General features: G+C 40.0%; 2 protein-coding genes across 4 annotated transcripts; one reads left to right on the top strand and one right to left on the bottom strand.

The window, feature by feature from the left end:
* Positions 1-46: 46 nt before the first annotated feature.
* alg12 (ALG12 alpha-1,6-mannosyltransferase) lies at positions 47-4,070 on the bottom strand. 2 transcript variants are annotated; one of them, XM_048267719.1, is made up of 9 exons: positions 3,531-4,070; positions 3,052-3,184; positions 2,781-2,954; positions 2,486-2,680; positions 2,274-2,377; positions 1,916-2,139; positions 1,618-1,787; positions 1,439-1,514; positions 47-980 (listed from the first exon to the last, which is right to left on the bottom strand). In XM_048267719.1, the coding sequence occupies exons 1-9, from the start codon at positions 3,687-3,689 to the stop codon at positions 746-748; spliced, it is 1,470 nt and encodes a 489-aa protein (XP_048123676.1). In that variant the 5' UTR covers positions 3,690-4,070; the 3' UTR covers positions 47-745. The 2 variants fall into 2 exon arrangements, with proteins under 2 accessions (XP_048123676.1, XP_048123677.1); XM_048267720.1 differs by lacking the exon at positions 3,052-3,184 and having other exon boundaries at positions 3,531-3,614.
* Positions 4,071-4,193: 123 nt separating this feature from the next.
* On the top strand, positions 4,194-14,947 carry creld2 (cysteine-rich with EGF-like domains 2). Of its 2 annotated transcripts, XR_007196293.1 has the most exons (11): positions 4,194-4,523; positions 4,660-4,742; positions 4,860-4,970; positions 5,099-5,190; positions 6,250-6,426; positions 9,581-9,679; positions 9,782-9,865; positions 10,331-10,426; positions 10,537-10,677; positions 13,475-13,736; positions 13,880-14,947. XR_007196293.1 is itself a non-coding variant. In XM_048267721.1 (10 exons), exons 1-10 carry the CDS (start codon positions 4,395-4,397, stop codon positions 13,525-13,527), a joined length of 1,065 nt encoding a protein of 354 aa, XP_048123678.1. In that variant the 5' UTR covers positions 4,194-4,394; the 3' UTR covers positions 13,528-14,947. The 2 variants fall into 2 exon arrangements, 1 of the variants encoding a protein (XP_048123678.1); XM_048267721.1 differs by having other exon boundaries at positions 13,475-14,947.
* The last annotated feature ends 970 nt before the right edge of the window (positions 14,948-15,917 follow it).

The raw sequence follows: 15,917 nt of genomic DNA, 5'->3' as shown, positions 1-15,917 counted from the left end.
GCTAGAGGTATCAGCCTAAGGCATAAATGGCACAACCACAGCTTCCTGCAAAAGTAACAAAATTTAATCTGTAAACAGCATCACCTTGTATTTTCCATAAAGTCCATATTTCAGAGCCATAGGCTCTGAGTAATAAATTATTGGTTTGCAAAGACTTTCAGTCTGATCTTAAGTTAACTAATAGCAAAATAAACATTGTTCTATTAAACCAACATTTCCCCCCTCTTCTAATGGTAAAAGGTAGGTAAGATCCACATACAAGATTAGGTCTATAAAATGTGCTGTTTTTGTCATGAAAGTGGAAATGATAGAATGATGATTCTGCACAGATTACAGGTTAGTTTCCCAATATTATAATGCATCTTGTTTCTGTGGTACCGACCCTGAGTGTGAAAATAAAAACTGAAGATGACATTGTAACAAGAAAAACAGGATACATAAACATTTTGAGAACCTTCTGTTCTCTGTTCCTTCAGCATTGTACAACTTTTGACAAGAACAGCACACACTAAGACTTGCTATTAAAGCATGAAAATATCAGTTCCGGCTACAGTGGATCCCTACCTTCCTTGGCTCAATGTATACAGCAGCCTGCTTTGGTTAATTACGTGATAAATAATTGGTAAGATGTCACATTCAGTTGCGTCTTGTGACAAGAAGGTGGAATGCTCCCTTTAGTTTAAAACTATCAAGCCAACAAAATTCTACAACATTCTACAAAATGAGTAATTTATTCTACAAACATTCAGCTAAGTTTATCTTTTACGCGTTGTAATAGCACCAGTTTGTTGTCCATCTTAATACTGAAAGGGGGGAAGCTAAAGAAATTAAACTTTACATTATTGTACCCTTGAACAAAAGTCAATGGCTGATGTGAGTCTCTGAGCAATGCTATCTGGGTTGAGTTGGCCTCCATCAAGATATGAGAAAAGGTCTTCATTTGTGAATCTCCTGGTACAATGTCCTCCCTTTTGCTGTATCTGAATAGAATTAGTTTCAAAAACATTAAACAATAATTTAACAAGCGTGCATTATCAGGCAGTCCAAAATGTGATGTTTTAGCCAATACCCATTTCATTTGATTACATATGGAATGGCTGACTAATAATTATTAGCAACAGTAGTGTTGCCACCTGAGAAACAATGGACCCAGGATCGCTACCTGAACGTTATGGGACCCTGTCACTTCAGATAGAAGCACTCGCTAAATCCCACTCACTTCACCACACTAAGCAAGACTTTCAAAATACTATGGTGGTAAAACAAACCGTTTTGCTTGCTACAGCACAATACCGGTCAAATTAGTAGGTTTGAATAAAAAATTGTCACATATGTATCACATCCATATTACGGACAAAATGTACACAAATAAGTTATCAGACATATCACTATAACAGAGCTGATGTAGAACTATGTAATAACAAAACAGATTACTCACTTCCAGTTCTCATTCAGTTCTAAGAAGCGGGAGACTCCTGTCTGCGCAGCAAGTACATTAATATGTACAGAGACCTCTAAAAAGGATGCACAGAAAACTAATTTGAGCAGAGCTCTCTCCACAGATGCTGAACAACCTCCTCCCAGACAGACACAATTTGTGGGAAATTCAGCACTGACCTGATGTGGCAGGGACTAATGTGTGCAACTCCATCAAGGCTCTACCTCCAGGATAATTGTGATGGGAAACACACAGGGATAGGCTTGTGTAGGCAGCATTTATCATTAACTGACCAACCACAATAAGGGAGGCAATTTTATACAACCAGGATTTGTGGTAGTTGTTCAAACTGTAACATAAAGAACTCCAATTATACATAAACAACTAAACTACGATTGACTGTCTAACAAAACATTTAAACACTGATTCTGTTTGAAATGTCCCTATAAATTCAGAAATTAAAGGTTTTCCTCTCACATGTAGGAGCAGCCCCGGGCAGCCACGATGTTAAACACAGGGAAGGTATAGATGATGAAGCGAAGCTCCTTGTGAGGCAGGAAAGAGTACAGCAGAATGAACCCAACAGTTGGAATCAACAGCGTTTGCATCCGTCTGTCAAAGAGACCCAGAGGAACAAAGAGCAGCGTGCTGCCCAGGGCCCGAGGAACAGCCGAGTAAAAGTACCACAGAAATGGTGAGGTTTACTGAGGGGATCAAAGTTAAGGTGAAGTCAACAGCTAAAACCAATAAACATTTGGGTGAAATTGCAATAACATGAACAAAATGGTCGTGTAGCAATCCATCACTAAAAACAGTAAAAAGAACAAAAGGATATTCCCCAGTTGGAACTTTTGTTTAAGATTGTGTTGTACCACAGAACTTGACCCTCAGGCCAGAGTATTTGCTTCCAAAATACAGAGTCAACACATATGGTGTGACCTGTAAGGGAAAAAAAATGCCATTTGGTTCAAATACAGTTTGATAGTTTTAGTTTTGAAATAGAAAACATGATAATTTGCAGCAGTCAACTTTTCACATAGTACTCACTTAATGACAGAATGCCAGCAGGTATGGCGAAGTAAAACAGCTGTGGTACAGTCAGTCTTCTACTCAGCAGTGACATAAGTAGCATTAATCCTAGGAGGAGGCTAAGCTCAGAGCGGAACACGATGATGGCAAACGCTGAGAGATATATGAAGGGACCATGCTTCTGTGCCATCCATGACGTGAATGCCAGAACAACTACAAGGTTAAAAGGACAATGGGAATTAAAATATGCTTAAGCCTGTCAGTGGGTAAATCAGATGATGGTGGCAAGTTACAGTATATTGAAAATATTTACCTATAGGCAGAGCAAAAACATTTGGTAGAGGCCTGGTGGCATAAAACATCAGGTGGAATTGTGATGTACAGATGAGACAAAACAATCCAGCAACAGTGGTCCCAAACTGCTTCCGAATTTCAATTTGCATGCGCCAGAGAGCAGAAACCACACACATCCCCAGTATGGCTCTCACTAAAAAGTAGACATGAAGTGAGGTTTAGCCAAATATAGTTTAACACGGTCTTCTCTCACAATGCCATGAAGGGCTGATATTCACAAAGACACTAACCAATAACTTGAGTGTAGAATTTTGGTGCATCCAGAAAATGAAGTGTATACACCAGTGGAGATGAAAGTGCTGAAATAAACAGTGGTCCCAGGAATGTCCGTGGAACAACACCAGGAAATTCGAGATGGTCATACTATAAGTGAGAAAAGAAAAACAACTGACTTAACTTCAGTTCATGGAACTTTACCTTTGTGATCTGTATTGACACTCTTCTCAATTTAACCCGGCTTTGTTCAATGCACTTTGTAAAGCATACTGTATAGAGACACATCTCCACTGGTTAGCGCTGGCATTGAATTTGGAAAGTATGAAGTAGGCTGGCGAAATGATTTTAGGGTTTTAGAATGAATTCCCCTACATCAGCTTTGGTGATGTGCCATTGAAAACGTTATATCCCAGCTAGTTGGCTAACTACTACTACCAAAATTACACCGATGTAAAGTCAAATAGCCTAGTTGGCAGTTTCTCTAGTAACTTACCTTTTCTAAGTCAAATCTGTGATACAAAACATCATGTATTGCTTGTAAGTTGAAACTTTCTTCGACCTTTGTAAAGGGACATATTACTAAATGTAGCAACACAATAAAAACAATCAAAAACAACAGTGGTCGCTCAGACACGCTCCTCTTCTCTGCCATGACTTTTCAATACAGGAAGTAAGCACATGCGCAGTTCTGCCTCCTGAAAACGCTTTTAAAAAGACCTTCCCTTTGAAAAAATCGTTTACGTTTAGCTCTCCTACTGAACACGAACAAAGTGATAATGACCAGATACCCAATTTGGAGATGACAATACATGGACTAGTTCTGTAAAAAATAGCATAGGCCTAAGCATTTCTTCACATTGCGTTGTTTTGTCAGGATAGGTCGCCCAAAATCTCCTTTCATTGAGTAAAGTCATTTCATTCATGGATACACTTATAAACGATCAACCGAGAGTAAACAAAGAATTCCTTATCGTGCATTTAAGTGATACTGCGACCTTAAGTTTTCACTTGATTTAACACAGTTGTCCCGCGCGTGGCGATGTTACATTGGCTTACAAAATGACTGATGTATGAACTTGACCAATCAAAAGGAGCCACAATCGTAATCACAAGCTGACGCGGAAATCGAAATTGTGTGTGGCTTTTTCTTCAACCGGCATGTAAATTTACTTTACTATAAAGCCTTGCCTATTGCCTTGGGATATTCATTGTAGCTGCTTTAACGGATGTTTCTTCGCCAAGACGTCAATATGTTTTAGTCGCTGACAAAACTATGTTATATCAGGGTTTCTAGCGTGGTGGTTACGTTTGAGACAGTTTGCTAATCAGCTAATAGTTAGCGAAATTGAATGGGAAAATGCCCACCAGGACATCGATTATTTCATTTTATGTAGTAATTTTAGTTTTACAAGTGCATTACATGTACACTAAAGATCTAAAAAGTTCTTGCTCAACATGCAGACAGATTACAGACAATTTCAACAAGGTAAGGCTGACTATGCAATGACTTTGTCATATTGACCTAACATTGACCATCAGTATGAAGTCACACTGAAAAGATACCTATTCTGGATGTGAAGTGTTTTTCTAACACTTTTGAATTGTGACCCCATACTTTGAAGGGTTTTGATAGAACGGTTAAGCAGAATTTTGGTGGTGGAAATACAGCATGGGAGGAGAGGAAATTGTCAAAATATGAGACCAGGTAAAGTAATGCTCTTTCATAGGTCAAGCATTTGTAGTTCTTATAAGTTCTCTGATATAGCTGGATATTGCATAATTTTGCTGTTATACTACATTGTGCACTCTTTCCCCTATCCAGTGAGATCCGTCTGGTGGAGATTCTTGAAGGTCTGTGTGACAGCAGCAGCTTTGAATGCAATCAGATGGTCGAAGAGCACGAAGACCAGTTTGAAGCTTGGTGGTTCAAGAGGTTGGAATGTGTTCAGATTTCTCATACTACTATTGACTAGACCATTCTTCCTTATGTTTCATTGGATTATTGTAGTTAATGCCATATGCCTAATCATTCATATTAAAATGATATCTCCTTCACTTCAGGAAAACCAAGCACCCTGACCTTTTCAAATGGTTTTGCATTGAGACCATCAAAGTATGCTGTCCTAGCGGAACATTTGGCCCAGACTGCAATGGTAGGCCTTAAAACACACAAGTAGTGTAGAGTATATCACAACAGGAACTAGACATTCATTTACATCTGAAAATGTGTGTGTGTGTGTGTGTATATATATATATATATATATATATATATATATATATATATATATATATATGTATGTGTGTGTGTGTGTGTGTGTGTGTGTGTGTGTCTATATATATATATATATATATATATATATATTTTTTTTTTATTTATATTCACATTTTAAACGGTTTTTGTTTTAGCGACATACATTGTAGTGGTTCAGTATTGTAGTTGTGTCTCTGAATGGTACAGCAAAAGGTCAAACTGACAATGTCAAACTGATAACTGATGCGTTGTAGCCTGGAAAGAAGTACACGTTTATTTACTCTGCTGGTAATACTGGGACTCACTTGAGATTATTTACATTGGGACACACAATATTTAGTATCGTTGTAGAATAGGCTTTACATTTCATTCATACCGGTCTTAAAAGGTCTTGAAAGGCTTTACACTTGTTAAATCATGTAGAAACCCTTTAATGAACATGAAACAAAAGACTTACAGCTCCTAGGTGGAAAACATTTGTTGTGCATAATCTATCATCTATGGTGATGCTTGAAGACTGTTATATCATTTGTATTTCATCACCATTGCCCAGGGATAACCAGGGAGCTGGGCATGACTAGCAGCAAATTAGCTAGTGATTTCCCTGTTGCATAGTCTGAAGAAAACACACTCAAAACAGTTTGTTATGAGTTTTATCCATCAACTTTCCTGGCAAGGATCAACAGCAGCACAGTTTGTGCTGATTAAAGATTGCAGGTGTAAACTATAAATGTATCTCAGTATTTTAAATGTATAAAAATGTGCTTTGTTGTGATAGGCCCACCTAAAGTCGCCTTGTGTGGTTATTGCATGTAATGTTAGTGTCCAAATGCTTGTCTTTATTGTCATATGCACATCAATGTTAATATCAGTTTGTACAGATAATGTTTTAACAAAACAGTAATACATCTCAAAATGACCGTGATCGTGTTTCTCTGATAATGGTCTGTTTCCTGATCAGGCTGTGTTGGAGGATCAGAGAAACCTTGTCATGGTAATGGCCAGTGTGATGGTGAAGGGACAAGAGGAGGCAATGGCAAGTGCAATTGCAACCTTGGATACAAAGGGGAACTCTGTCTAGACTGCACTGATGGATACTTCAATGAGGAAAAAAATGACACATTCTCTCTTTGTACAGGTACATTCATCTTTCTTAGTTTAAGGGGCCGTTTTCTATCAGAAATAGAACATCTTTCTAATGTCCAGAAGACATGGTTAGTCACTGTAGGAAATTCCCCACAACCACCACCTTGTCCATGTGACATGTTCAGGGGAAAACATGGCATGCTGGGACACCTGTTTCTTTATTGGTTTCAAACCACCATTGCTGAAAGTCTTTGAGACTAACTGAATTTAAATGTTTAAGGTAAAATAACTGCAAGTGTCACTTTGCAGCAGCTTTAAAGAATAAGGCTGTGTTTACGAATGTGTTTACTTGCACACCCCACAACCTGGGGTCAGCGCCCCCTAGGGGTCCGCGGAGGTACTACAGGGGGTCCGCCAAATTATTTCATCTGAAGCATTTTTTTTTTTCCCCTTCCAAAAATGTAAAACGTCCTACATAAGCATAAACAGAACGGAGAAAAGATGCTTTACAGTACCCCTCAGAATTATTGCCACCTCTGCTAGATAGATAGATAGATAGATAGATAGATAGATAGATAGATAGATAGATACTTTATTGATCCCCAAGGGGGAAATTCCCCAAGGGGGAAAGGGTCTCAGTAGCATACAGACATCACACACAAGATGCACTTACAGCAGAAATGGTAAATATAAGTATAAACATATAACTAAACTCCACTGTACAATAAAGACAGTAGAAGATAAGAAAACTAACAAAACGAAATACTAAATACACTATATAAATTAAATTAAGAAAGTCCAATGTGCTTGAGGGTGATCAAGCATAAGACGCTTTAAGTGACCGGGCCGGGACTGGTAAGGTGCTAAAGGGAGTGAATGGTGAAGGTGCAAACAGTAGTCCAACCATAGTCCTTAGTCCAATAGTGCAACAGTGCAAGAGTAAGGTCTAGAGACCAGCATAGAAAATATGGACAAATAGGAGAGTAAAGTATAATGGAGACAAGCTAAAATAAAAAACTATTTCAGTGCAAGAACAGGTTGAGGTAATAGGGTTATAGCCATTCATTCATTCAGTATTGTAGCAGAAGCCTGACCGCAGCCATTGATCATGTGTGCTAATATAGCATGAAAAACAGTGTAGCAGTAAAACAGTAGTGAACACGGGGAAAGTTAGCCGGCGGTTTCAAAAGTTCCCATTTCGGATGCCGGTTTCAAAAGCTATCGGTTTCAGTCTCCTAAACTGCCGGAGTCGTGTACACGCAAGGCGTAACCGCAAACAAAACCTCACCGGTTTCACAAAAACCGGCGTTGTGTAAACGGCACCCCAGTCTGAGGGGTTGGACGGTGTTAAATGCACTTGAGAAATCAAAGAACATGATTCTCACAGCACTTTTCCCCTTGTCTGGGTGAGAATGTGTCCTGTGTAAAAGATAAGTGATGGCATCGTCCACGCCCACTTTCTCCTGGTATGCAAAGTGTAACGGGTCTAGTGCATGGCGTAGCTGGGGTCTGAGCATGCCTAAGACCTGTCGCTCCATTGTTTTCATCACATGTGATGTTAGAGCGACAGGCCTGAAGTGTTCCTATGTAAAGCGACCTTGGGTTTGAGAAAGGCGCTATATAAAATAAACGTATTATTATTATTATTATTATTATTATTATGAAGTCATTAAGCTCACTGGGGTGTGGTTTCTTGGGGACGGGGGTGAGACATGATGTCTTCCACAGTGTTGGAACTTGTCCGAGACGTAGACTCCAGTTGAAGATGTGCTTCAGTGGTTCCCCCAGTTCAGCAGCACAGGCCTTGAGCAGCCTTGGACACAGTCTGTCAGGCCCGGCTGCCTTACGAGGATGAAGTTTTTTTATAAAAGATAACTTACTTGATCAGCTGAAATGATGGGGGATGAGGGGAGGAGGGGGGAGTGGAGGGTGAGGAGGAGGAGGGGTGCTTCTGAGAGGGTTGTCGTGTGGCTAGAGACTGATGGCCGTTGGCTGAAGCCATTGTTGCCGCACTACTCGTGGTCACCATGTGGGGGAGAGGTGCGATAGCCTGAACAGCAGTGATGATGGAGGGGGGGGGGGGAGGGGGGCAGCATCTGGGGTCTGTGTCTGATGGCTGTTGACGACTGAGGTCGTTGTCACCTCGTTGTTCGTGGTCACCATGTGGGGGAGGGGTGCAATATCAAGTGATGGTGGGGGTGAGTGTTGCACTGGTAATGAGGTGGGGTGACAGTTGATAAAATAACATATAGGCTACCTATGAGTCTTCATGCAATCATGTGATCACTATAGGAACATGTCATGTGCAGCATTTAGCTGCCTTGCGTCAAAACATGTGACCTCCATCTGCCCCAGAATCTGTGCCACTCACCAGGGTCAGGCCTCTCACTAGGTAGGCTATGAGATATTGCATCCATACTCAAGCTTAATTCTTTGTCCTTCCTTAATAAATTGTGATGGCTAACTGTTAAGATGATGATACACAGGGTAACTATTGAGGGCAACAGACAACTAGCAACCACCGCTAGTTAGCTAAATCCCATTCAATCTCAGTGGAGCAATGGTAGCTAACAGTTTATTGGGGGAAAAACAATGTCTTCTTAACAACCTCAGCACATATAAATAGATGTTAGTTGGCTTTTTAAGCATTTGGTGAAGTAAAATGTCCATTTTGGGTTTCAACATAAACACTTAGCGGAGTAGATATAAGAAGCCTCTCTTTTCCCTCACTTCCATATACAGTAAAGGAAAGCTCGCTTCACTATCATGACGCTGCCATCTTTGTTGACAATTCAGCTCACAGATGGTCATGTGATTCATTGCTAGCACTCTGATTGGATGATCTCAAAACATTGCCCATAACCTCTATCGTAAGATTTGGATACTTCTCAATCTCAAGTGCTCCCTGTGTCTCTCTCAGCGAAAGGGTCCTTGGACTGAAAAAGGTTGAAGATCCCTGTTCTAGAACAATTTTGAATGCTACTTCTCTCCTTCTAAGCTGTCAGAACCACTGGCCAGTGCGCTCACATCTAATAATTACTATATCAATCAATATGAACACTATAATATGAACAGAAATGCATAGATCCAATCATTTTCAAATAGGCTAAGTGTTGGCCTTCTGTCACAGATCATGTTAAAATGTATTTGTAAAGGAAATGTCTCAACTTTGTTTAGTTTCAAGTCTAAGAACTGCTCTTCCACAGAGTGTCATACCTCTTGTAAGATCTGCACAGGCCCCACCAATAAGGACTGTGATGACTGCAAAGATGGATGGGAGGAGGATGATGATGAGGCGTGCATTGGTAGGAAAATCATTGGTTCTTGCAAAATGATGGACATTGAGAACACAAAAAATAGTTTTTCTTCCAGTAGTTCATTATAATAATCAAGGTCTTTCTTTAAAGATGTTGATGAGTGTACTGAGGATTCCTCCTCATGTAAAGAGGATCAGTATTGCTTAAACACTCCAGGCTCTTACTCCTGTAAAGGTAAGATGTGTTGCACTTTTAAGTATTTTAGTATTATTTTCTACTTTTACATTTATTCATTTAGCAGACACTTTTCATCCAAAGTGACTTACATATGTCATACAAGGGCCATTGTCCCTGGAGCAACTTGGGGTTAAGTGTCTTGCTCAAGGTCACAACGGTGGAATGCAGAAATTGAACCCACAACTTTTCAGGCTACTACATGCTCCTTAACCTTTAAAGGTGTAGGTTTTTGAACATTCTAAGTTCCGCAACCATTGAAGGTTTTGAAGGTTCTAAAATTCTATGTTGAATTCAATGAACCCAGATATTCTTTAGAACGTTAATTTCCCAACATTCCTGTGACTGTACTTCTTTAAGGGTTAACCACTGCGCTGCCACCACCCCAATTCTCCAACTGTCTTGTGTAGTATACTTGCATCTACATACTGATATGATCAAATGTTTTGTCCTATATTTTTGCAGCTTGTGACAAGGTGTGTTCTGGCTGTAAAGGGCCTGGTCCTGACCAGTGTCTAGCCTGCTCGGAAGGCTTCATGGAGGAGGAAGACAAATGCACCGGTAAGCACCTAATCATTTACATTTGTGACTCTACAGTTACAGGAGTTACATAGCATGGAACATAGTAGAGGTTTAGATGTTTAAATTAAAATAAGATGTTATGTTGGCAGATATGAATGAGTGTGATCAGCCTGAATCTGTATGCGCTGAGGAGCACCAAGAGTGCCTCAATACCATTGGAAGCTACAAGTGCCAGTGTGCTGAAGGTTTCCATGAAGAGGATGGAGCCTGCAATCCAGCTGCCACATTAGGTAAGTATCGATATTGTAAAGTAGGTTTTTAATGTCTTCATTGTCAGGAATTAAAACATTACCCACTGCCATGCCAAACAATACCATTCTGGCAATATGTAATTGTGACACTTAAACATGAGCTAATGCAGTGGTTATCAAACTTTTTCTGTCATTTCCCACTTTGGAGGTGGGGAATTTTCAAGCCCCACCTGACTCCATCATCCCGGCAAAATGGTAATGTTAAAATATTATTTTGGTTATAATAGCATTTTGGTTCCACGGTACATTTCCCGTCTCGGTCCGCAGGATCTGATGTTTTAATTCGTATGTCGGTCTGCTTATGACTCCTATGTTGGTGTGTGGCGTGTGATCTTCCTTGTCAAAAAAATAAAGGCATTATTAAAGATGGGCACAAAAAAAAAAATCCCTCTTGTTCATCGCGCCCCACCTGTCATGTCTCTGTTCCCCACTAGTGGGGCCCGCCCCACACTTTGAGAACCACTGAGCTAAAGCAACCCCATTTCCAAAAAAGTTGGGACGCTGTGTAGAAAAAAAATGCTATGATATGCAAATCATGTAAACCCTATGTAATTGAAAATGGTGCAAAGACAGAGATTGTTTTATTGTTTTTTGGAAAGAATATGTTTTTAAGTTGATGCCAGCAACACGTCTCAGAAAAAGTTGGGACAGGGCACTGTGTTGCTTCCCCTGTTCTTTTCACAACAGTCTGTAAGTATTTGGAAACGGAGGACACCAGTTTTGAGAATGAAATGTCCCATTCTTGTCTGACATAGAATTTCAGCTGCTCAACAGTCTGCGGTCTTTGGACTCTGAAATCATACTTTTTTTTGGTTCCTTGATGCACCCAGTGTGACGGGTCTGGACTGCAGACAGGCCATTTTAGCGCCTGGACTCTTCTACTATGGAGCCATAGTGTTGTAATAAGTGCAGAGTGCAGTTTGGCATTGTTTTCCTGAAATAATAAATGTCTTCTCTGAAAAAGACATTTGTTTTTAATGCAGTATCATCCGAGGCCCTGAAAATCAGTCATCCAAAACTGTTTTTCAGCCCTGTCCCTTGTTTACAAAAAAATCTCTGGAATATTTTAATGATGTTATGTACTATAGATGATGAAGTCATATTGAGGAGCATTATTCTCATATTGCCCACACAGGTTTTCACAAAGTGATCTTTACTTCTGAGAGACTCTCTGAGACTTTGTCTTCTACACTTTGAATACCCAATCATGGTGCCAGTTAACCTAATTACAGTGCATGGAAATGCACTGTACTGTTCTTCCTAGGCTTCTTATTCTTGTTCTAACGCATTTAATGCAGCTTCAACCGTTTAACGTAGAAACTTCATTCAAACTATGTTACGTAGGTCTTACTTAGGACATGAGTGCTGTGTATTTTTCATCTTTAACTTTTATACTTTTTAAACTATTAATTAAAAACTATTAAAATTTCCCCATAGACTTAACATTGGCCTTTATGACATCACAGCAATTAGAATCTTCTGCCAGGTGGCCAGGCTACCTGGATCAACTGTCAGTTTCTCAGGCTTTAAGCATACAGTCTCAGGGGCCGTTTATACGAGAACGATTGCGAAGGAAGACGACAAAATATTTTACAGTTGACAGTTTAGCCAGAGAGGTAATCAAGGATCTTTGGTTTAGACGGAGACGCAACCTGGGTCGTCTTCAAAACTCTACACTCTGGAAGGAGTCTTCAGATTTTTGCGTCTTCAAGCCCCTTTGGCGGGGTCTCCGTGTAAACGAAAGGCACTTATGATAAAATATTTTGTCGTCTTCCTTCGCAATCGTTCTCGTATAAACGGCCCCTCGTTTTCTTAAGACTACACATGCTGTTCAACTGTTTCCTCTGTCCACAACTGTTTCAAAATAAAAGTCCATGCTACAATAATTCCCTATTAAATAATTTAACCATTAAACTATCCACCTATTTAACTGTTCAGTCATTCAAACTATATTAAACCTCATCTACCTAGTTCAGTCATTCCAACTATATTAAACCTCATCATGTTGGTTGCCAATTAGCACATCATCTGTTTTAACAATATATTTCACACCATATGTTTTGCATTTTCATGCACTGGTAATTCCCTGGAATTGCGTTTTCTAGTTCTGAAATCTTACTCCATGTTTTCTTTAAACTTTTCCAGCCTTAATAATTTTCATGAAATAATCAAATGTGTCAGTTTCAACATTTGATATGTTGTCTATGTGCTTTTTACAACTAACTATGGGTTTGTAAGAATTGCAGATCACATTCTGCTTTTATTTACATTTTACACAGCATCACAACTTTTTTGGAAAAAGGGTTGTACAGATTAAGGAAGATACACACAAGAACATGGAATAACTTAAAACACATTGTCCAATTTGAGTGTCATCAGGATAACACGCCTGAGGTAACACAAGCCCGGCTGTTATGGTCTGGGCACAGATAACTGCACAGAATAAATCTCCATGCTAACTTGTAATGTCCCATTACTTTTGTAAAATTGAGTCCAGGCTAAATTCTGCCTCTGGTGTAAATGTTCTGCAATTTGGTCTCCTTGTTGTCAAGGACATTTCATATCTTAAGCACCAGCAATTAGACATGATGTTGTGCATTGAGCATTCTTAAAACATTCTGAGCCAACAATTAATTTAGCTATAATGCCATTTTCTTAAATACTCAGAGAGCAAAGTAAAAGTGTTGTCAGATTCATTTTGTTTTTGTTGATTAGTTGTATGATTCTCACAGGAAGTTGCATTGGACTCATGACCTCTCTTTCTTCTTATTCTTAGAGGAGAATCAGCAATCGTCTGAGGATCAGCCTGCGGAGCATGAGGACCTCTGATTTTTAATTTCTGGATTGAACACAAGGGGGCGCTAAAGCACTGTGTTGGCCCCTCATGAGCAGCATGTCTTGTCAAAATAGCATGTCATGTGCTGAATGACGCTTTGGACAATATGGCCCTCACTGAACTAAACTGCCTCAATTCATGCCAATTTTATACCAGGAACTGGCCCATGGAACAGTGGTCAAATCTGTCTCATTTTCTGAGTGTAAGTTGTTTTTGCTGCCCTGTCTCTAGGAGGAAACATTGTTTTTCAAGCCAAGCCAACCTTTTAATTGTTTTAATAAGAGGTCTTATTGTGTTTGTAACCAAGCAGCTAGTAATATTTTCCTCCTTTGTCCCTCATCAAAGGGCAGTGAAAACAGCAGCTCTGTTGGTTTTAGAATGAACACCAGATGGCAGCATAGCCCAGAAAAAAGGAAAGTTGGAAGAAATGGAAATTTACTGAGATTAAATAAAGAAAACATGAAAGATGAAGATGTTTTTATAGGGGAAAAGTTCTTATGATGTTCTACTCGCATTGTGTTGAATTACCTAGCCCCTATGTGAAGATGTTATCTCAGATGGTGCATGTCTCATGGCAATGAGCTGCTTTGTTTGTAGTTGCTTGACAGACTGCTCCAAGAGTTGGGTTAAGAGCTTGTTGTAACACATCCTTGAACCGGAGCTTTCAACTGCAGATGTAATCTCTCAATTCCCCCTTATTTACCCTCCACTGTCTGCGTAATAATTCTTTTTCAGTGAAACATACTCTTAAAACAACTCATTTGAAACAACTCATGAGTAAGGTCGGAGGTTTTTGAACATATATATAACCTGAACTTTAAATTAGACTCTGTATGCCATGTATGGAGTAAATCCCTGGGGAACAGTTATATATGCCCTGAAAGCCCACTGAAGCTGACTGGTAAATCTTAAACTGAGTGCAGCATAGCTCTTCCCTCTGCTTTGTTGTGGTTGTGCTCTGCCAGTAATGCTCAGCTGTGGTGCATGTGGTCTCACTCAGGCCATGGTGACCACAAGGACACTGCCAACTCACCCAGAGCATGCTGGGATGTCGGTGCTCAGTGCATATATGTCTTTGGGCAAGCGGAAGAGGAAGTGGAACTGACCCAAAGTGAGACCCAAGACCTTGTTCAGATGGAGCCCCTCAGGTAAAGCTCCCTGGTGGTGGAGAGGGAGCTAGAGAGAGAGAACAACCCCCCCTGTCTCTCTGGCACAGGTTCACCCCATCTCCTCCCACTCTGGGACTTGGACTCTGACTGAGGTGCAGCTGTGCCATGTGCTTTCGTTCAGGACTTTGTGTGTGATGTGGTCACCTCCTTCCCTCTCGTCCTCTCTGTTGTGGCTACACGCTTTGCCTACTCGGAGCTCCACAGCGAAACACCATCAATAAAGTTGGACAAACCTGTGACTATATTCACTCCATAAGTTTCAAATTGACCTCTCAATCACAACATGACCCATATACATGTTGCTTACTCAAACCGTTTCATTTGGGGTGGAACGACATTCTATTGCAAACTGCTCTAGTCAGCCTATGGACCCTTTCAAGAGAGTTCCATTATCAGCATCATAGTTGGCCCCACAAGACTTCCTTTTTAACATTCCATATGTTATCTTAATGCAGAGGAAGTAGATTGGGACCCAAATAGAATGTTCAAGCATTGTTTTTGTTTTTATTGTTGAAAGGGTCCATATATTCTTACAGTTGTTTTTTTGGTTTGTCTCTGAACTCTTGAAAGCGTTTCTGTAAAGCTAAACAGTTCAGTGTAATGAGTTCTTACCAGGACTGTACTGCCTAGACATCAGAGGGAGTGGCATTCACTCGGCCATCCTTGTGCACTTTGAAGCGATTTCGTAGACAAGTGAGATAGATTGATGCGTCATTCTTTGAACTAGCTGGTGTGTTTGTGTCTGTGTGTGTCTAGGCTGATCTTACATATACACTTAGTGAATTCAATGAGAAAAGCTTTGATCTCCTTTATTACTTTGTTTGTACCTGTTTGCGTGCAATCTTTGCGGTCAAGGCTGATGAGGATCTCACAGATTTGCGATTGAACAGAGTGGTTTTCATAACCCAGAAAAAACACACAAATAAATAAAGGAATAGAGCCATGCATTTCCTGTTTTGAACCTGATTAAATAGTTCAGCATTTTTGTTTACCATTTTGATAGATTCAGGAGTATAGTAATGCATTGTGTATGTTTTTATTTTGGTGTGGTCTAATTGAAGAAGTGCACAAATTAGTCTGAAAAAGGGTTCAAAGCAGCGGTATGAAAGAGCACAGTAGCTACAACATGTACTTCTGGGATACAGGCTTCTATTCTGCTTATTAAGAAGTTAATGTGTAGCAGACGTCTGAGTTTGTGTTATCAAGGCAATTCA

This window comes from Alosa alosa, chromosome 17 (genome assembly GCF_017589495.1).
Source record: "Alosa alosa isolate M-15738 ecotype Scorff River chromosome 17, AALO_Geno_1.1, whole genome shotgun sequence".
Taxonomy (NCBI): Eukaryota; Metazoa; Chordata; class Actinopteri; order Clupeiformes; family Clupeidae; genus Alosa; species Alosa alosa.
Note: the sequence above shows the minus strand (reverse complement) of the source record. Positions and strands in the feature narration are given on the sequence as shown.

Excerpts from the sequence above, each read along its gene's own strand:
- alg12 (XM_048267719.1), bottom strand. The coding sequence starts at position 3,689 with ATGGCAGAGAAGAGGAGCGTGTCTGAGCGACCACTGTTGTTTTTGATT. Across the intron at positions 2,955-3,051 it reads ATTCTACACTCAAGTTATTG|TGAGAGCCATACTGGGGATG; the intron begins GTTAGTGTCTTT and ends TCTACTTTTTAG. Across the intron at positions 1,515-1,617 it reads ATTAGTCCCTGCCACATCAG|AGGTCTCTGTACATATTAAT; the intron begins GTCAGTGCTGAA and ends CATCCTTTTTAG.
- creld2 (XM_048267721.1), top strand. The coding sequence starts at position 4,395 with ATGCCCACCAGGACATCGATTATTTCATTTTATGTAGTAATTTTAGTT. Across the intron at positions 4,524-4,659 it reads TTACAGACAATTTCAACAAG|GGTTTTGATAGAACGGTTAA; the intron begins GTAAGGCTGACT and ends CATACTTTGAAG. Across the intron at positions 6,427-9,580 it reads CACATTCTCTCTTTGTACAG|AGTGTCATACCTCTTGTAAG; the intron begins GTACATTCATCT and ends GCTCTTCCACAG.